General features: G+C 45.9%; 1 protein-coding gene across 2 annotated transcripts in view; it reads left to right on the forward strand.

The window, feature by feature from the left end:
* The window catches only part of ANKIB1 (ankyrin repeat and IBR domain containing 1), a 225,441-nt gene that overhangs the window by 189,675 nt on the left and 13,558 nt on the right, over positions 1-22,208 (forward strand). For both annotated transcript variants that reach the window (XM_068235266.1, XM_068235267.1), the window contains 6 exons: positions 6,951-7,039; positions 9,871-10,001; positions 12,487-12,621; positions 15,606-15,692; positions 17,276-17,342; positions 20,996-21,141. In XM_068235266.1, the coding sequence (XP_068091367.1) occupies positions 6,951-7,039; positions 9,871-10,001; positions 12,487-12,621; positions 15,606-15,692; positions 17,276-17,342; positions 20,996-21,141 (655 nt within the window). The remainder of the gene's footprint in view (positions 1-6,950; positions 7,040-9,870; positions 10,002-12,486; positions 12,622-15,605; positions 15,693-17,275; positions 17,343-20,995; positions 21,142-22,208) is intronic.

Here is a 22,208-nt window from a genome sequence, read left to right on the forward strand (position 1 = left end):
TGAAATCTGATTTGCTGTTTGTAGCTCCGCCCACATGTGCAGGGGGGACGCGAGACCCCCAGAACATATCATCCCAGGTAGTAAAGGATCTGTATACCAAGTTTCGTTCAAATCGGTCAAGCCGTTTTCGAGTGATCGCGGCACATACACACACACACATACATACATACATCCGATTTTATATATATAGATTGAAAGTGCAGTTACTCAAAGGCCCACTATCGTGGAAAAATCATAGAACATTTCTTCCAGTAAAATGAGCCATAGATGACTTTTCTTCTATGTTGCTGTCACTTACAATAGGTGGTAGAAATCTGACAGAACTGACCGGTTTTGGACTAGCCCATCTCCTCATGGGGAATTCTCAGGGTTTTATTTATTTTCTAAAGCACTTAGTGAATGGCAGTTGCGCTGCCCAACTGCCAAAAAAGTGTGCAAACAGGTAGAGTGGCAGTCTGCATCTTTATATAAATCCTTTTCAGGGATTGTCTCTTTAGAAATAATAAGTCTTGAGGAGACTCCCCCCATGAAGAGATGGACTAGTGCAAAACCTCTCAGTTCTGTCAGATTTCTTCAGCTTACTATAAGTGACAGCAACATAGGAGAAAAGTCATTTATGGCTCATTTTACTATGCAAGAAACGTACTTCATATTTGTATGTGTTTACATGTATTTTACATTTTACAATTTTTGCGATAGTAGGTCCTTTAAAGGGGCACTACAGCAAAAAACTGTAAAATGTAAAATATATGCAAACATATACAGATAAGAAGTACGGTACATTTTTTTTCCAGAGTAAAATGAGCCATATATTACTTTTCTCCCATGTTGCTGCCACTTACAGTAGGTAGTAGAAATCTGACAGAAATGACAGGTTTTGGACTAGTCCATCTCTTCATAGGGGATTCTCAGCAAGGCTTTTATTCTTTATAAAGATATTCCCGAAAAAGGATTTAAACAATGATGCTGGCCAGCTTCTCTGCTCCCTACACAGCTTTTTGGCAATTGGACAGAACAACTGCTATTCACTAAGTGCTTTTGAAAATAAATATATCCCTGAGAATCCCCTATAAAGAGATGGACTGGTCCAAAACCTGTCGCTTCTGTCAGATATCTGCTACCTACTGTAAGTGACAGCAACATAGGAGAAAAGTAATTTATGACTCATTTTACTCTGGAAAATATGTACTTCTTATTTGTATATGTTTGCACATATTTTACATTTTACAGTTTTTCGCTGTAGTGCCCTTAAAGAGACACTGAAGCAAAAAAAAATATATGATATAGTGAATTGGTTGTGTACTATAAATAATTACTAGAAGATTAGCAGCAAAGAAAATATTCTCATACTTTTATTTTCAGGTATATAGTGTTTTTTCTAACATTGCATCATTCTCTAATATGTGCAGATTACACAACACTCAGCATTCAAAATGAGTCTTTCAGAGCAGTCTGTGAAGTAATGACCTCTCCTCTAGCAGAGAAAAAGTAAATAGTCCAGGAACAGTTGAGATAATAAAAGTCAGATAACAGCCCTCTCCAATGGCTTGTTTGCGTAGAGATAACAACTGGAGTTTCTCAACTCTTCCTGTACTGGAAACAATTAGACTGATGTATCTGATCTTAACCACTTCGGGACCACAGTCTTTTCGCCCCTTAAGGACCAGAGCCTTTTTCTCCATTCAGACCACTGCAGCTTTCACGGTTTATTGCTCGGTCATACAACCTACCACCTAAATGAATTTTACCTCCTTTTCTTGTCACTAATACAGCTTTCTTTTGATGCTATTTGATTGCTGCTGCGAGTTTTACTTTTTATTATATTCATCAAAAAAGACATGAATTTTGTCAAAAAAATGACTTTTTTAACTTTCTGTGCTGACATTTTTCAAATAAAGTAAAATTTCCTATACATTTGAGCGCGAAAGTTATTCTGCTACATGTCTTTGATAAAAAAAAAAACATTCAGTGTATATTTATTGGATTGGGTAAAAGTTATAGCGTTTACAAACTATGGTGCCAAAAGTGAATTTTCCCATTTTCAAGCATCTCTGACTTTTCTGCGCACCTGTCATGTTTCATGAGGGGCTAAAATTCCAGGATAGTACAAATACCCCCCAAATGACCCCATTTTGGAAAGAAGACATCCCAAAGTATTCAGTGAGAGGCATGGTGAGTTCATAGAAGATTTTATTTTTTGTCACAAGTTAGCGGAAAATGACAGTTTGTGACAAAAAAAAAAAAAAAAAAAAGTTTCCATTTCTTCTAACTTGCGACAAAAAAAAATGAAATCTGCCACGGACTCACTATGCTCCTCTCTGAATACCTTGAAGTGTCTACTTTCCAGAATGGGGTCATTTGTGGGGTGTGTTTACTGTCCTGGCATTTGGGGGGTGCCTAATTGTAAGCACCCCTGTAAAGCCTAAAGATGCTCATTGGACTTTGGGCCCCTTAGCGCAGTTAGGCCGCAAAAAAGTGCCACACATGTGGTATTGCCGTACTCAGGAAAAGTAGTATAATGTGTTTTGGGGTGTATTTTTACACATACACATGCTGGGTGGGAGAAATATCTCCGTAAATGACAATTTTTTTATTTTTTTTACACACAATTGTCTATTTATAGAGATATTTCTCCCACTCAGCATGGGTATGTGGAAAAATACACCCCAAAACACATTATACTACTTCTCCTGAGTACGGCGATACCACATGTGTGGCACTTTTTTGCACCCTAACTGCGCTAAGGGGCCCAAAGTCCAATGAGTACCTTTAGGATTTCACAGGTCATTTTGAGAAATTTCGTTTCAAGACTACTCCTCACGGTTTAGGGCCCCTAAAATGCCAGGACAGTATAGGAACCCCACAAATTACCCCATTTTAGAAAGAAGACACCCCAAGGTATTCCGTTAGATGTATGGTGAGTTCATAGAAGATTTTTTTTTTTTGTCACAAGTTAGCGGAAATTGATTGTAATTGTTTTTTTTCACAAAGTGTCATTTTCCGCTAACTTGTGACAAAAAATAAAATCTTCTATGAACTCGCCATTCTCCTAACGGAATACCTTGGGGTGTCTTCTTTCTAAAATGGAGTCATTTGTGGGGTTCCTATACTGCCCTGGCATTTTAGGGGCCCTAAACCGTGAGGAGTAGTCTTGAAACCAAATGTGGCAAAATGACCTGTGAAATCCTAAAGGTACTCATTGGACTTTGGGCCCCTTAGCGCACTTAGGGTGCAAAAAAGTGCCACACATGTGGTACCGCCGTACTCAGGAGAAGTAGTATAATGTGTTTTGGGGTGTATTTTTACACATACCCATGCTGGGTGGGAGAAATATCTCTGTAAATGACAATTATTTGATTTTTTTTACACACAATTGTCCATTTACAGAGAGATTTCTCCCACCCAGCATGGGTATGTATAAAAATACACCCCAAAACACATTATACTACTTCTTCTGAGTACGGCGATACCACATGTGTGACACTTTTTTGCAACCTAGGTGCGCTAAGGGGCCTAACGTCCTATTCACAGGTCATTTTGAGGCATTTGGATTCTAGACTACTCCTCACGGTTTAGGGCCCCTAAAATGCCAGGGCAGTATAGGAACCCCACAAGTGACCCCATTTTAGAAAGAAGACACCCCAAGGTATTCTGTTAGGAGTATGGTGAGTTCATAGAAGATTTTTTTTTTGTCACAAGTTAGCGGAAAATGACACTTTGTGAAAAAAAAAACAATACATATCAATTTCCGCTAACTTGTGACAAAAAATAAAATCTTCTATGAACTCATCATACACCTAAAAGAATACCTTGGGGTGTCTTCTTTCTAAAATGGGGTCACTTGTGGGGTTCCTATACTGCCCTGGCATTTTAGGGGCCCTAAACCGTGAGGAGTAGTCTTGAACCCAAATGTCTCAAAATGACCTGTGAAATCCTAAAGGTACTCATTGGACTTTGGGCCCCTTAGCACAGTTAGGCTGCAAAAAAGTGTCACACATGTGGTATCGCCGTACTCAGAAGAAGTAGTATAATGTGTTTTGTGGTGTATTTTTACATATAACCATGCTGGGTGGGAGAAATATCTCTGTAAATGACACATTTTTGATTTTTTTTACACACAATTGTCCATTTACAGAGAGATTTCTCCCACCCAGCATGGGTATGTGTAAAAATACACCACAAAACACATTATACTACTTCTCCTGAGTATGGCGATACCACATGTGTGACACTTTTTTGCAGCCTAGGTGCGCTAAGGGGCCCAACGTCCTATTCACAGGTCATTTTGAGGCATTTGTTTTCTAGACTACTCCTCACGGTTTAGGGCCCCTAAAATGCCAGGGCAGTATAGGAACCCCACAAGTGACCCCATTTTAGAAAGAAGACACCCCAAGGTATTCCGTTAGGGGTATGGTGAGTTCATAGAAGATTTTATTTTTTCTCACAAGTTAGTGAAAAATGACACTTTGTGAAAAAAACAATAACAATCCAATTTCCGCTAACTTTTGACAAAAAATAAAATATTCTATGAACTCATCATACACCTAACAGAATACCTTGGGGTGTCTTCTTTCTAAAATGGGGTCACTTGTGGGGTTCCTATACTGCCCTGGCATTTTACGGGCCCAAAACTGTGAGTAGTCTGGAAACCAAATTTCTCAAAATGACTGTTCAGGGGTATAAGCATCTGCAAATTTTGATGACAGGTGGTCTATGAGGGGGCAAATTTTGTGGAATCGGTCATAAGCAGGGTGGCCTCTTAGATGACAGGATGTATTGGGCCTGATCTGATGGATAGGAGTGCTAGGGGGGTGACAGGAGGTGATTGATGGGTGTCTCAGGGGGCGGTTAGAGGGGAAAATAGATGCAATCAATGCACTGGGGAGGTGATCGGAAGGGGGTCTGAGGGGGATCTGAGGGTTTGGCCGAGTGATCAGGAGCCCACACGGGGCAAATTAGGGCCTGATCTGATGGGTAGGTGTGCTAGGGGGTGACAGGAGGTGATTGATGGGTGTCTCAAGGTGTGATTAGAGGGGGGAAATAGATGCAAGCAATGCACTGGCGAGGTGATCAGGGCTGGGGTCTGAGGGCGTTCTGAGGTGTGGGCGGGTGATTGGGTGCCCGCAAGGGGCAGATTAGGGTCTAATCTGATGGGTAACAGTGACAGGTGGTGATAGGGGGTGATTGATGGGTAATTAGTGGGTGTTTAGAGGAGAGAATAGATGTAAACAATGGATTTGGGAGGTGATCTGATGTCGGATCTGCGGGCGATCTATTGGTGTGGGTGGGTGATCAGATTGCCCGCAAGGGGCAGGTTAGGGGCTGATTGATGGGTGGCAGTGACAGGGGGTGATTGATGGGTGGCAGTGACAGGGGGTGATTGATGGGTGATTGACAGGTAATCAGTGGGTTATTACAGGGGAGAACAGATGTAAATATTGCACGGGCGAATTGATAAGGGGGGGGTCTGAGGGCAATCTGAGCGTGTGGGCAGGTGATTGGGTGCCCGCAAGGGGCAGATTAGGGTCTAATCTGATGGGTAACAGTGACAGGTGGTGATAGGGGGTGATTGATGGGTAATTAGTGGGTGTTTAGAGGAGAGAATAGATGTAAACAATGGATTTGGGAGGTGATCTGATGTCGGATCTGCGGGCGATCTATTGGTGTGGGTGGGTGATCAGATTGCCCGCAAGGGGCAGGTTAGGGGCTGATTGATGGGTGGCAGTGACAGGGGGTGATTGATGGGTGGCAGTGACAGGGGGTGATTGATGGGTGATTGACAGGTAATCAGTGGGTTATTACAGGGGAGAACAGATGTAAATATTGCACGGGCGAATTGATAAGGGGGGGGTCTGAGGGCAATCTGAGCGTGTGGGCAGGTGATTGGGTGCCCGCAAGGGGCAGATTAGGGTCTAATCTGATGGGTAACAGTGACAGGTGGTGATAGGGGGTGATTGATGGGTAATTAGTGGGTGTTTAGAGGAGAGAATAGATGTAAACAATGGATTTGGGAGGTGATCTGATGTCGGATCTGCGGGCGATCTATTGGTGTGGGGGGGTGATCAGATTGCCCGCAAGGGGCAGATCAGGGGCTGATTGATGGGTGGCAGTGACAGGGGGTGATTGACGGGTGATTGACAGGTGATTGACAGGTGATTGACAGGTGATCAGGGGGGATAGATGCATACAGTACACGGGGGGGGGGGGGGTCTGGGGGGGGTCTGGGGAGAATCTGAGGGGTGGGGGGGTGATCAGGAGGGAGTAGGGGGCAGATTAGGGACTTAAAAAAAAAATAGCGTTGACAGATAGTGACAGGGAGTGATTGATGGGTGATTAGGAGGGTGACTGGGTGCAAACAGTGGTCTGGGGGGTGGGCAGGGGGGGGTCTGAGGGGTGCTGTGGGCGATCAGGGGGCAGGGGGGGGGGAAATCAGTGTGCTTGGGTGCAGACTAGGGTGGCTGCAGCCTGCCCTGGTGGTCCCTCGGACACTGGGACCACCAGGGCAGGAGGCAGCCAGTATAATAGGCTTTGTATACATTACAAAGCCTATTATACACTGTTGCAGCGGCGATCCGGATGCCAGTAACCCGCCGGCGCTTCCGAACGGCCGGCGGGTTACGGCGAACGGGGGGCGGAGCCAGTCCCCGGCGGCTGATCGCGTCACGAATGACGCGATCGCCGCATAGCCACTCCCGCAGCCGCCCCCGCCGATGGGCGTATTGCGGTCGTTTGGGCCCAGACTTTGCCGCCGCCCATCGGCTGGGGGCGGTCGTTATGTGGTTAATGTTTTATTTCTAAAGGCCCATACACACGTCGGATTTTAGCGAACGACCCGTCGTTTGAACATTCCGTCGTTCGGACGTTTTCGCGTCAAATCCGACGTGTGTACAGACTATCGTTCGGGTGATAAGACTGGTTACCAATGACATGTGATGATCTGTGTTTTCCAGGGAGTGTCTGGGGGAAGCCCACGAGCCCTGCGACTGCCAAACATGGAAGAATTGGCTGCACAAAGTGTCGGAGATGAAGCCTGAAGAGCGTAAGTACCGTCATTTACAGATCCACTACCAGTCTGCTGCCCATCAATGTAGGGAAATCTGGAGGCTTTGCACGTTGGTTTCTGGTAATGGACTTTCCAGGGATCACCTGTAACAGGACAAAGTGAAACAGTGCATTAACCCTTTTCCTATCCAATGTCTGACAGAGTCCAATATTGGCTTTTTACTTCATAGGCCAGTGATGGCTATTCTTGGCACTACAAATCCCATCATGCCTCTGCCTCCCCGAGTTATGCTTTGAGCTGTCAGAGTATTGCAATGCCTCATGGGACTTGTAGTTCCACCACAGCTGGAGCGCAAGGCTGTGGAGTCGGTACAAAAATCCTCCGACGGTTAGGATTCCTCTCATTTGCATATTACAATCTTGTTGATTGCAAGTATGTAACATGAAATGCATCTCTTAACTGCCAACGCTTAGGAATTTTAAAAGACCACTGAACTGTGAGGGATGTGGAGGCTGCCATATTTATTCCCTTTTAAACAATACCAGTTACCCGGCTATCCAGCTGATCTTCTGCCTCTAATACTTTTAGTCATAGACTTAAGCCTCAGTCACATCCTATGCACTTCCGTGTGCATTTGGAAGCTCATATGACGTGGTAACATGCAAGAACGGCAGAAGGGTATAGACAGCCCTTCTGCCGTTCACATCAAATGCGTTGTGCAGCAGTACGATTCGCTATGATGCGCTTGTGTACTGCTGCATGCATTCTGCCCGTAAGCACAGAGCTGATCCTATCACTGTCAATGGATGGGATCAGCAGTGCAGCAGGTAGCAGCTCAGATGGCGTGCGATCGCACGCGTTGCGTTCCGATTAGACGGCCATCTGCGCTGCATAGATGTGAACGAGGCCTAAAACTAGTCCTAGGTAAGAGTACTTGTAGAAGGTACAGGCAGGAACAAAGAACATCTATCAGGCCCTAGGCAATGTAACTGTGGGTACATGTAAGAGTGATGTGCAGGTACTCTGCAGGGGAATAAGGGGATTCTTCCTCTATTACACATTCTTCATGCACAATCTGAACATGGATCAGGGCCTAGGCAATGTGACTGTGGGTACATGTAAGTGATGTGCAGGTACTCTGCAGGAGAATGAGGGGATTCTTCCTCTATTACACATTCTTCATGTACAATCTGAACATGGATCAGGCCCTAGGCAATGTAACTGTGGGTACATGTAAGAGTGATGTGCAGGTTCTCTGCAGGAGAATGAGGGGATTCTTCCTCTATTACACATTCTTCATGTACAATCTGAACATGGATCAGGCCCTAGGCAATGTAACTGTGGGTACATGTAAGAGTGATGTGCAGGTACTCTGCAGGAGAATGAGGGGATTCTTCCTCTATTACACATTCTTCATGCACAATCTGAACATGGATCAGGCCCTAGGCAATGTGACTGTGGGTACATGTAAGAGTGATGTGCATGTACTCTGCAGGGGAATGAGGAGATTCTTCCTCTATTACACATTCTTCATGCACAATCTGAACCAGGTTTATAGGTGATAAACAACACCTCTGTGTTCAATGTGCACAACATTCTCAGTGGATTCCCTGCAGCTCTGTGGGGAGTGCATATGTAGAGTATAGTACTACTGTGTAACTTTAATTAAACCTGAGACAGATGAAAGTTTTATACATACCTGGGGCTTCCTCCAGCCCCCTTCAGGCTAATAAGTCCCTCGCTGTCCTCCTCCGCCAGGGGACTGCTTTATTGAAGCAGCACAATTAACTATTTTTGATTGGTTTATATCATTTTTGTGGGCTAAACACATACATTAATTTATATATAATTTATGATGACTATTATCTGAGAAATAGAACATTTTATCATATTTTCTATTTTAATTACAGTGTAAATTGATTAGGAGTCGGAGTTGGTGCATTTTTTCCTGAATCCGACTCCAGGTGCCCAAAAATTGCTCAGACTCCACAGCCCTGCGCACAGGCGCAGTAGAGGACAACCTCACAAGGTCGGCCTTCGCACCGGCAGGGACCCCGGGCCAGCAGCTGAGAGCAGAGCTGTGGCGTGGGACTTGTCGGCTGCAACGGGCTGGAGAAAGCCCCGGTGCCTGGATATTCCCTTTAAGCTTTGTTTGTTTGATGGGAGGGGGCGAGAGAAGTGTCAGCAATACTTGTCACCTGATCTGAATTCTGAAGAGCTCTTTAAAGGATACTCGAGGTGACATGTGACATGGGAAAGATATGGGTATGCACAGTGCCTAGCACACAAATAACTATGCTGTGTTCCTTTTTTTTCTTTCTCTGCCTGAAAGAGTTAAATATCAGATATGTAAGTGGCTGACTGAGACAGGAAGTGAGTACAGTGTGACCCTCACTGATAAGAAATTCCAACTATAAAACACTTTCCTAGCAGAAAATGGCTTCTGAGATCTGAAAAGAGATAAAAAGGGTCAATAGTTTGTAGATTTTAGCTTTCGCATATTTCAATGAATGTGTCATTGAGCAAAAACAATAAAACAGTTAAAACGTAAAAAGTAGATTCAAACATAAAATAAAACTGTGGAATATCTTAAAAAAAATCATTTTTAGGAGAAGGAAGATGGATGCAATTGTTTATTTCATTTATTTATTTTCACCTCTGGTGCCCTTTACTTCAGATTATGTTTAGACTTTAAGATTGCATAGCGCTCCACCTAGTGGTACAAATAGTAAGTGTGCGTTAATTCATACATCATTTTTCATAATTAACAATAAAATGTTTATCATGTTTTCCAAGCAACACAGCAGTTTAAGCAGTTTATAACTGTGTATACCAATCACTGACCCCTCTTCTACAATGTTCTGCAGTTGTTGGCGTCAGCGAGGCTTTCGAGGATGCCGCCAACTGCCTGTGGTTATTGACAAACTCCAAAACCTGCGCCAATTGCAAGTCTCCCATCCAGAAGAACGAGGGCTGTAATCACATGCAGTGTGCCAAGGTGAGCGAGCATCTGATGTGAGTGTGTCCGGGTGCCCTCAAAATCATTTAATAGAAGAAAAGTAGGTCTTTGGACTTTTTAGGGGCATAGATATCAAACATGGTAATAGATTATTATAGTGCAAATCCAAGAAGATCGTACATCTTATGTAGGAATGGGGGCTTTGCTATGCTGGGCTGGGGGCTTTGTTATGCTGGGCTGGGGGCTTTGTTATGCTGGGCTGGGGGCTTTGCTATGCTGGGCTGGGGGCTTTGCTATGCTGGGCTGGGGGCTTTGCTATGCTGGGCTGGGGGCTTTGCTATGCTTGGCTGGGGGCTTTGCTATGCTTGGCTGGGGGCTTTGCTATGCTGGGCTAGGGGCTTTGCTTTGCTGGGCTGCGGGCTTTGCTTTGCTGGGCTGCGGGCTTTGCTATGCTGGGCTGGGGGCTTTGCTATGCTAGGCTGCGGGTCTTTGCTATGCTGGGCTGCAGGGCTTTGCTATGCTGGGCTGCAGGGCTTTGCTATGCTGAGGACTTTGCTATGCTGGGCTGCGGGGCTTTGCTACGCTGAGCTGCAGGACTTTGCTATGCTGGGCTGCAGGGCTTTACTACGCTGAGCTGCAGGCTTTGCTATGCTGGGCTGCGGGGCTTTGCTTTGCTGGGCTGGGGGGCTTTGGTATGCTGGGCTGGGCTGCGGGGCTTTGCTTTGCTGGGCTGGGGGGCTTTGCTATGCTGGGCTGGGCTGCGGGGCTTTGCTATGCTGGGCTTTGCTATGCTGGGCTGGGGACTTTGCTATGCTAGGCTGCTGGGCTTTGCTATGCTGGGCTGCGAGGCTTTGCTATGCTGGGCTGCGGGGCTTTGCTATGCTGGGCTGCGGGACTTTGCTATGCTGGGCTGGGGGCTTTGCTACGCTGAGCTGCAGGCTTTGCTATGCTGGGCTGCGGGGCTTTGCTTTGCTGGGCTGGGGGCTTTGCTATGCTGGGCTGGGGGCTTTGCTATGCTGGGCTGGGGACTTTGCTATGCTGGGCTGGGGGCTTTGCTATGCTGGGCTGGGGGCTTTGCTATGCTGGGGGCTTTGCTATGCTGGGCTGGGGGCTTTGCTATGCTGGGCTGGGGGCTTTGCTATGCTGGGCTGGGGGCTATGCTATGCTGGGCTGCGGGCTTTGCTATGCTGGTCTGGAGGCTTTGCTATGCTGTTCTGGGGGCTTTGCTATGCTGTTCTGGGGACTTTGCTATGCTGGTCTGGGGGCTTTGCTATGCTGTTCTGGGGGCTTTGCTATGCTGGTCTGGGGGCTTTGCTATGCTGGTCTGGGGGCTTTGCTATGCTGGGCTGGGTGGCTTTGCTATGCTGGGCTGGGTGGCTTTGCTATGCTGGGCTGGGTGGCTTTGATATGCTGGGCTGGGGGCTTTGATATGCTGGGCTGGGGGCTTTGCTATACTGGGCTGGGGACTTTGCTATGCTGGACTGGGTGGCTTTGCTATGCTGGGCTGGGGGGCTTTGATATGCTGGGGTTGAGGGCTATGCTTTGCTGGGCTAAGGGCTTTGCTATGCTTTGTGGCTTTACTTTGCTGGGCTGGGGGGCTTTGCTATGCTGAGGTGGGGGCTTTTCTGGGCTTGGGGACTTTGCTTTGCTGGGCTTGGGGACTTTGCTATGCTGTGCTGGGGGGCTTTGCTATGCTGGGCTGGGGGGGCTTTGCTATGCTGGGGTGGGGGCTTTGCTTTGCACTCAGGCAGTTTGCAGATCGTGTTATCTGACTATTTTAAACTGCTGATTGCTCGCCGGCTCCATACGCTCCAGCACTGATGTCACTCTTCAGTAGCGCCTCCACCATCCTCTCCATGATTACAGTGGTGTCATGTGACGCGTTGGTACGTGCTGGACTTAAAACAGAGTGATGCCGCTGTAACCATGGAGAGGGCGCCGGGAGCGCTGCTGAAAAGTGATGTCAGCGCAGGAGTGCATGTAGTTGGTTAGCATCTCATACGCGCCGCTGTAGAGGGAGGAAACTGCTGCTGGTATGAATGAGGGGAGGGGTTGGAGGGAGAAAGAGAACGGGGAACTATGGGACAGCCAGTGAGCCGTCCACCTCTAATACAAGAGCCGCCTGTTGACACAAGCCTACAGTGCCTTGTAATAAATCCGGCCCTGGTTGTGACAATTGTATGGTCACTAACAAAGCATTTTACAAAACACAAAAGGGAGAGAGCCCTGCCCTTGCAAGCTTACAATCTAAAGGAAAAGGGAGGAAACAATAGGTGGGGAATACAGAAGGTTTCCATCCAGGGGTGTGAGTGAACTATACTCAGCTGGAGGCTGAAAGTGGACTCTCCTAGGTTATTGTATGCAAGTCTGATAAATGTGTGTTTTCTGGGTGCGTTTGAAAGCTGGAATGTTTGGAGTTGGATGTATTTGTGAGTTTTGCTCTATAAGGACCTGTTGGGTTAAGTGAAGGTGACAGCAGAAGAACATATTTCGCTCTACATACTCTGTTCATTCTTCCCTTTAGTGCAAGTATGACTTCTGCTGGATTTGCCTGGAAGAGTGGAAGAAGCACAGCTCTTCAACGGGTGGTTATTACCGCTGCACTCGCTACGAGGTCATCAACCAGGTGGAGGAGCAGTCTAAAGAAATGACAGTAGAGGTGAGGTGGGCGGGGTGTGGAACGTTAATGCAGTTATTGGTGGGCTTGGTGATTCACTAGAGTGTGCTAGCATTCAAAGTTCTCCCACTTTTTTTGTTAATGGTGCGCCTTCTTACACTCAATACCACACAAAGTCAAAGGACAAGTGTAATGTGAAGAATATGGTGGCTGCCATATTTATTTCCAGTTAAACAATACCAGTTGCCTGGAAGCCACGGCTGATCTATTTGGCTGCAGTAGTGTCTAAGTAACACCAAAAACAAGCATGCAGCTAATCTTGTCAGATCTGACAATGATGTCAGAAACCCCAGATCTGCTGCATGCCTGTTAAGGGTTTGTGGCTAAAAGTTTCGAGGCAGATAGCCAGGCAACTGGTATTACTTCAAAGGAAGTAACTATGGCAGCCTCCATATCACTCTCGCTTCAGTTGTCCTTTAAGAATGTCACTCCTCCTATAGGCGATCAGACAATCTTCTCCTTCTATGACGTTCACTGTTCCTATTCCAGGAAAGCCGCCACCACCACGCCCAGTCACATGATACTCCCCATCCTATTAGACCCACTATACTAGGTTAGACAACTTCTTTGGGGCGTTACATCAATCTCCTTCCACCTCACAATAAGATGCATTTTACCTCCACAGACCACAGATTGCAGCACTAGATCAGATAGCCACATAAAGGCTCCAATGGCATTTCAATACCTCAAAATGAAAAGCTTGTCCTAGCATAACACTGTAAAACCTTAATATGAATAAAAGGCCATTGCACTTACATGAGATGACTTGCTTAAAAGGGGCACAGTAGTTTATACAGGCTCTTCCCCGTTGGGTGGCCACTGGCAGACTCTCCCTTTGTGTGCTCCAGTTTCCCTGGTTCCCCATCTGATGCCCCTGATGAGTCACTGTGTGACGAAACCGGTAGGGCAGACCCCGGAAACGGCTGCAGGACACGTGGACTTACAAACATCGGCACCTTCGAACCAGTGGTATTGAGCTGAGCCGTGTGGCAGGCATTGATCAGGGAGACAAATCATATTCCAAAAGCTCACTGAGCATTTTTTGTATTGGTTTTTTCTTTTCAAGTGTACCTGAGATGGTAATTGCAAGAAAAAATATACATACATGGGGCTTCCTCCAGCCCCCTCTGGCCTGATCGCACCCTCGTAGTTCTCTGTCGCCTCTCAGTTCGTCCATAGCTGGCCCTCGGTAAGTCGTCCAGTCGTGGGCCAGTCATTACAGGTGCAGTCCAGCCGAACACGCTCTCCTGTCTCGCTCCTGTTGCCGGGGACATCCTTCACCTGCACAGTAGTACCACGTAGGCGCAGAATGCTCCTGCCGACGGGAGCGCACACGCGGACTGGATGCGGGTGCGTAGTTGGCTCTGGACCGGGGCCAATTGCAGAAGAATTGGAAGGCGACCGATGACTACGAGGGAGCGATCAGGCTGGAGGAAGCCCCAGGCATGTGTAATTTTTCTTACAATCACCATCCCAGGTACACTTTAAATGAACAAATATGGCAGATTCCATATTCCTCTCACCTTAAGCAGCAGTCCCATGGAGAATAACACAATGTTAGGCAATGTCACTCTCTGTCCTCTATCACAAAGTGAAATATCGTGTGAAGCGACCCTTGGATCAGATAGACTGTAATTGACTCATAAGAGGAGTCTTTGTAAATGTTTTATCATCTAAGTGGCACATAATCCGAAAGTCTCACATGCAGCTCTTTATACTCCAGCCTGGAGAAAACAAGGATTACAACGATCCCTGGAGCTTCTTATTGTGCCACTCAGAAAATGGCTTTTAGCTATCATCTCAAAGCCTACAGACAATAATTCAAACGCGGCTTCCCACAATAAATCAGAGATGGAAGTCATTACTTGCATGACTGCTCTGCCCTCTGTGTCTCTTGCTGTCACTGGTGGTAATCCGCCATATTATGCACACTGGTCTGTTGTCTGCTGGGCTGTACGCCTCTGATAAACCGCTCTACTCCTCTTCCTCCGCCTCTGGAGCGAGGATTAGCGTTGGACCGTGTATGCTCTGTACTCGAATCGGAGATGGAACCAGAACAAGCCAGACCAGCTATTCTCGGACTGGGAAACCTACAGACATTCCCACTGAGGTGTGATGAGCCTGCTGTTTTATTACTGGCTCTGGGAAGAAAGTGTTCCTGTCCCTGGAGGCTTTGGTGTAGATGGTCCTGTAGCGCAAACCTGATGGAAGGAGGTTTAAGAAGCGACTGCCAGGGGGGGAGGGGTCGTGTGTAATCCTGTTGGCCCTGGACCTCATTCTGGATGTGTGGTGGAGGTCCAGGAGAGGCAGGGATGACCCAATGATCTTCTCTGCGGCACCGATTACTCTCTGGAGTTTGTGCCTGTCCCTTGCATTCTCCCCTTTGAACCAGGAACAGAGGACGGATTCAGCAGGGGGCGTGTAGATCCTGATCAGTAGCTCCCACGGCATTCTAAACTTTGTCAGTTGCCTCAGGAAGAACAGCCACTTCTAGGCCTTCTTTTGGGCCATGGTGGTGTTCATGCGCCATCTCAAGTGATCTGTGATGGTAGTACTTAGGAACAGGGCACTGTGTACCCTGGAGACATCAGCGTCATCAATGGAGACCGCGTTGAGTGCTAGTACATTCCTTCTCAGTTCCACAGTTGCTTTTATGGAAGCAGGCATAGGGTTAACGTCCTGTTTACAAATTAGCTGACAGATCAAATTACAACTTGTGATTAGGCACAGATGAGTTGGAATTAGACAGGCTAAACTCTCTAATTACACACAGGGTGTATTTCTTTATGATTTCCTTCTGTCCTGTGCAAGAGTTCAGGTCCACTTGGCTTATGGAGTGACTCTTACGTCTCATACATTAAGGTCTGCGCCAGAAGGAATCCATCCAAATAAGAAACCTATAAGTAAAGTAATACTGGCAGTAATTGGGAACATGTATTTTATTGTTTGTTTTCCTTTATTTGCAGGCAGAGAAGAAGCATAAGAGATTCCAGGAGCTGGACAGGTTTATGCACTACTACACCAGGTTTAAAAACCACGAGCACAGCTACCGGGTAAGCGTACATTACATGGGGTCATCCTATCACCCACATGAGCAATCTGGGGGGTACCTGAGCATCAGCCGTCAGCAGTACACACAATGGCAGGATGTTAGGCATCTGGGTCAGAGGTTAGCTCTGTATCACTGGCCTAGTACCCAAATATATACAGATATCCCTGGTACGGTCATTTACCGGCTTCTACACCCAGAGTTCCAGGCAAAGGGTGCCAGCAGTCATGTAATTAGCAATATTTTTACTAGAGTTGCCACAATACTTTTGCCTTAAAATACGATTGAGTAGATTGGAGGTGCTAAAGGGGAGACTCTTGCGAGTTTTGCTAAACTAATAGCTCTAACGACATTTAATAAATTGACAGGCGCTGTAACCTGAATTGTGTGTGCGTGTGCGTCTGGACTTCATTTTGTGTAACTGACTTTATAAAAGCAGGAATTTTGATTTGAAAACCTTTTTTTTCACTGTACTTATTGCATAAATAATTTAAAATGATGTTCAACTGACGGCTGTCATGCCCCCTCTCTTTTTTCCTTCCCTCCCTCTCCCTCCCTTCCTTCCCTTTATCTCCCCCTCCCCCCCTTTATCTCCCCCCTTCCTTCCCTTCATCTCCCCCTCCCCCCCTTTATCCCCCCCCCCTTCATCTACCCCTCCCCTTCCTCCTCTTTCGCCTCCCATCCCCTCATTTTCCCTCCTCCCTCCCCCTCATTTTCCCTCCTCCCTCCCCCTCATTTTCCCTCCCCTCTTTTCTCTCCTCTTCCCCCCCCCCCCTCCTTTCTCCTTCCCGCCTTCCTCCACTTCTTTTCCCTTCCTCCCCCTCACTCTCACTTGCTCTCACTCTCTCTGTCTCCTACCTTCCCCTCCCTCCCCTCGTCTCCTTTCCCCTTTTTCACCCTCTCTCTCATTTTCCCTCCATCCTCTACTTCTTTTCCTCACTCTCACTTGCTCTTACTCTCTCTGTCTCCTCCCTTCCCTCTTTTCCTCTTCTTCCCCCCTTCGCTATCTCTTCCTCTCTCTCTCTCTGCCTCTCTCTCTCCCTCCCTCTCTCTCTCTCTCTCTCTCTCTCCCTCCCTCCCTCTCTCTCTCCCTCCCTCTCTCTCTCCCCCCCCCCCACTCTCTCTCCCTCCCTCCCTCCCTCTCTTCCTCCCTCCCTCTCTTCCTCCCTCCCTCTCTCCCTCCCTACCTCTCTTCCTCCCTACCTCTCTTCCTCCCTACCTCTCTTCCTCCCTCCCCCTCTCTCTCTCTCCCTCCCTCTCTCTCTCTCTCCCTCCCTCTCTCTCGCTCCTCCTTCCCCCTCCTCTCTCTCTCTCCCTCTCTCTTGCTCCTCCTTCCCCCTCCTCTCTCTCTCCCTCTCTCTTGCTCCTCCTTTCCCCTCCCCTCTTTTTCCCTTTCCTCTCCCCTCTTTTTCCCTTTCCTCTCCTTCCCCCTCCTCTCTCTCTCTCCCTCTCTCTTGCTCCTCCTTCCCCCTCCCCTCTTTTTCCCTTTCCTCTCCTTCCCCCTCCTCTCTCTCTCTCTCTCTCTCTCTCTCTCTCTCTCTCTATCTCTCTCTCTCTCTCTCTCTCTCTGCCTCTCTCTCTCCCTAGTTGGAACAGCGTCTCATCAAATCAGCCAAAGAGAAGATGGAGCAGCTGAGTAGGGCTCTCAGTGAGAGTGAGTACCGACAATGACGACAGCTCTATGTGAAGCATACGCGGCTCAGCCAGGAATCTCATTATTTTGCTCTTCTAATCTTTATTTATAGCACAGCCTGATTGCAGTGTAAACTTTCTGCCAAGAGTTTATTAAAAATCCCTTTTAATACTGCGCATCTCATTATGTACAGCAGAACTTTGCTCTGTGCAGAATCTTTGTGACCTCTCTGCTGTTTAAAGGGAACCAAGCACCATTGCAAACATTTTTTTTTTAAGAGGACCTGAACTCTTGCACAGGACAGAAGGAAAACTGAGATAAGTGCACAGGCTAAACTCTCTAAATACATGCTGGACAGAGTAATCCGTGATCGCTGGCGGTCAGCAAAACGCTACCAAAGCACCCAGTGTGAACTGGCCCTTAGTATTCCTGCCCTGGTGAGGTGCTACAGTGCGTGATTAGTCTGATGGGCCAGAGATGGTTTGGCAGGATTATCTTATTAAGCTAGGTACACACATCAGATAAAAGTCTTTGGAAAATGAAAGATCACAGACCAATGTTACCCCCTTCCATGTACTATGAGAGGATACTCTACGCAGTCTATTCTATGGAGCTGAACTCCCCATCAGATAAAAATCTTTGCAAGATGCTGGACACAAAGATGCTGTACACATGCAACAGAGCAGTATCTGCAAATTGCATTCATAGTCTATGATATCTGCAGATCTCATACACACCTTGTTTAACGGACATTCATCTGCAGATCAGACAATTATCTGCAGATCTGAAGATCCATCCTGGTGTATCTGATCTGCAGATGGATGTCCATTAAACAAGGTGTGTATGTGATCTGCAAATATCATAACTATGAATGCATTTTGCAGGAACAGCTCATTGCATTTATCATACCAAGCCCAGCGACACAGGCTACTAAAACTGTACCTAACAGCAAGCAGGAATCACAAGGCCTCATATCATGTATGGCATGCGCCAGGTGTACGCCTCCTTATGGTGTGCTTAAAGTGGATCCGAGATGAAAAACTAACTATAACAAGTAACTTGTCTATATATCTTATCTAAAGTTTAGATAGTTTACACAGCAAATCTAGCTGCAAACAGCTTCAATAGAATATGAATATTTCTTCTTGTGATACAATGACAGCAGCAATGTTGTTTGTAAACATTACAAACAGGCAAGCTTATCAGCATCTTCTGTAAAAAAAAAAAAAAATAATAATAATAATCCCCCCCTTCCTCCTCCTCCCTCCTACCCTCTGCCTCTGAAATCTCTGGCTTGTAATACCTCCCCCTCCTCCTGCCCAGAATGAGCTCCCATGAGCCCTTGCTACTGCCAAGGCTCTCTGAAAAACTGTGGGCAAGGCTTGTTTAGTTTATAGGGAATTAAAGTATTAAAATAAAAACAAAAAAGTATTTGGCTTGAGGAATACCCTATAAACAATAGGAAAGGAACACAATTATGCAATGAGCAAAAGTTCCTCTCGGATCCATTTTAAAGAGGAAGTGAAAATAACTTTGTTAGAGATGAAAAATTAAGTATAACAAGTAACTTGTCTACATATCTTATCTAAACTTTAGATAGTTTACACAGCAACTCTGGCTGCATACAGCTTCAACAGTTTATGATGAATTATTCCTGTGATACAATGAGGGCAGCCATGTTCTGTTTGTAATCATTACACAGGTAATCTGAAACTGCATCTCCACTCCTCAGCCTGTGAAAAATTCACTCCCCTCCTCCCCTCCGCCTCTAAAATCTCTGGCTAGTATCCTCCTCCTCCTGCCCAGACTGAGCTCCCATAAGCCCTTGCTACATGAGTGCCCTGGCGTTTTGGAGACCCTGTGGGCGTGACTTGTTTAGTTTATAGGGAATTAGAGTATTAAAACAAAACAAAAAAAGTATTTGGCTTGAGGAATGCCCTATAAACTATATGGAAGGAACACAATTATGCAATGAGTAAAAGTTCATCTCAGATCCACTTTAAGGGCAGAAGGAAAACAGAGAGAAATGCACCCTGTATGTATTTAGAGAGTTTAGCCTGGCTAATTCCCCCTCATCTGTGACAACTCACAACTGTAATTTGATCTCTCAGCTTTGTCAGCTGACTGCCACAGCAGAGCAGCTGATTTGTAAACATAGGATGTTAAGCCTATGTCTGCTTCCATAAAAGCAGGAAGTAGACACACTGTAGATTTATTGCAGAATTTGTAACAAAGCTGTAACATGATTTTCTTTAAAAGTTATTATGCTGCCGCTTATCTTTTAGAGCAGAGAGGAAGTTCTGAGTTCAGGTTCTCTTAAATAAAACTTCTTTTTTTTTTTTTTTTACTATATAGAGGACAAGCATCCTGTTCTAACCTGCAGGAGGGGAGGAGGAGCATTAGGTTCTGCCTATAAAGAGGAGATAATGGAGAATGTAAAGCAGAGGGACACCAAGAGCCCCAATAGTGTAATGCGTCTTGGGGACAACAAATAAATGAGAAGTTAAAGGGATACTTACAAACCAGGGTTACCAATAGGCAACCATTGTATAGGCAGGTGGGGAGAACAATCCTGACCCCACTCAGGAATAAAAAGTCGCTCTCTGTAGACAGGAAGATAGGGTAACAACCCTCCACGCAGTGTGGACTCAATATAGTGTACAAGATACAGAGGCGCCAAAAGAACAAAAGGTAATTAAATGAACTTAAAAAACCAACTGGTTAAACCGAGGAGGCAGCGGTGGTCTTACCCCCTCCAAACAGACACAGGCAAGGACTGCGATTCAGACAGTCAACAATTTATTCGGAACTCCAAAAAACAATGCAACGCGTTTCACGGGCCATACATCCCGCTTCCTCAGGCAAAATACAGTAGGAGTCACAGCATCTGTATTATATCAGCGAGCATGGAGATTAGGCAAATCCAGTTCACTCAGATGCATAGCATGGGTGCACAGTAAATGGAGGTGCATGATCAGGTAGTACACAAAAGGAGGAGGACCCTGCCCAAAGGCTTGAAGTCTAGAGGGAGAGGTAGGGACACGAAGGGTAGGGGACGAGAGTTCCGCTGCGGGTTTAGAGCACTAGTGAGGGGTGGTAGGCCAGAGTAAAAAGGTGAGTTTTGAGGGTCTTCTTGAAGATGTTGAAGGAGGGGGAAACCCTAATGGGGAAGGTAGGGAGTTCCATAGTGTTGGAGCAGCTCTTGAGAAGTCCTGGAGGCGTGCATGGGGTTGGGTGATGCGGGCGTGGTCAGGCGAAGTTCATTGAAAGAGCGGAGTGAGTGGCTAGGTGTGTACCTCTGGATCATGAATGATTGTATCAGGTGATGGCAGTCTACTGTGTGTGTATGGCTTAACACCATCAAAGCAGACCTGTCCACTTCATCAGGCACCAAGCAGTATAATGTTACATAGTTACATAGTTATTTTGGATGAAAAAAGACATACGTCCTTCGAGTTCAACCAGTACAAAGTACAACACCAGCCTGCTCCCTCCCATATCCCTGTTGATCCAGAGGAAGGCGAAAAAACCCTTACAAGTCATGGTCCAATTAGCCCCAAAAGGGAAAAATTCCTTCCGGACTCCAGATGGCAATCAGATAAAATCCCTGGATCAACATCATTAGGCATTACCTAGTAATGTGACGTACTGAACACGGTCTCTCTCCCTTCCAGCTGAGGGCACCTATCCTGACACCACCTTTATAGAAGACGCCGTACAAGAGCTGCTCAAGACCAGGCGCATCCTCAAGTGTTCTTATCCCTACGGATTCTTCCTGGAACCCAAAAGCACAAAAAAGGAAATCTTTGAACTAATGCAGGTGAGGAGCCTCTGACCAGGTTTTGTATTTAGCTCATTACCAGCTTCAATAGAGTTATCTCGTTTGAGATAAGTGTACTGCTTTTGACCTCAGTCGGCAGAACTCGTGCTGTTTGAATGCTTTGATCTCTCTCTCTACTAGCAGAACATATAGAAACTGAAAGCAGAAGTCCTCTATTATTGTCTCACACTGCCCCCTAGTGACAAGTGGCCATTAAAATACATGACAGCACCACTAATTAGAAGCATGGAAATGTAACAATTAAGGGACCACTATCCCTTAACAATAAAGGGACCACTATCGCAATAAAAGTACACAGTTAAAATCTGACAAAACCATCTCACTTTCTTCACTTTCTTCTCTTTACTTCCCCTTCCTGTCTCTATACTCCTTGCCTCTGAAGCCCCTTTTAATTTCATATACCTTACCTCCTTGAGCACTTGAGGCGGATTATATCCGCAGCCCATTCCTGCCTCCGCTAGGAGTCAGGTTCTACTAGCTACTTTTTGTAATCTAACAAAATAAGCTTTCGCCCAGCCAAAATATTGGTCCATTGAATGGGTGAGAGGTATTTTGTTTAAATCTTTGCGAACATTAGCAAATCCTTTTCAGAAATAACACTAAATTAGTTGTGTTCTATTCATAGTTATTCATTTCATCTAGTGTTACTGTTTATAATGTTTCAATAACATAAACTCCCTTTAGATATATTGTTCTTTAAATGTTTGTTAACCATTGTCTAATTCCATATTTGACAATAATTTGTTCTTGTTCATTACCTTTCCTGACTGTTACTGAATGAGTGTTTAGTTTTTGTATACATCTTGCCTTATAAAATCTAATAAAAACTATTAAAACAAAAAAATCTGACTGAACCAACATCTCCTCATGGGGAATTCTCATGGTTTTCTTTGTTTTTAACAGCATTTCCTGAACAGCAGTTGCAGAGTCGAACTGACAAATTTTGGCCTCAATTCACTAAGATCATACTGGAGATAATAAGGCAAGAGTAAACTTGCCACCACACAGTGAGAGAGTTATCTTATCTCTTCATTCCTTAAGTTACC

Source organism: Hyperolius riggenbachi, chromosome 5, assembly GCF_040937935.1.
Source record: "Hyperolius riggenbachi isolate aHypRig1 chromosome 5, aHypRig1.pri, whole genome shotgun sequence".
NCBI classification, from domain to species: domain Eukaryota; kingdom Metazoa; phylum Chordata; class Amphibia; order Anura; family Hyperoliidae; genus Hyperolius; species Hyperolius riggenbachi.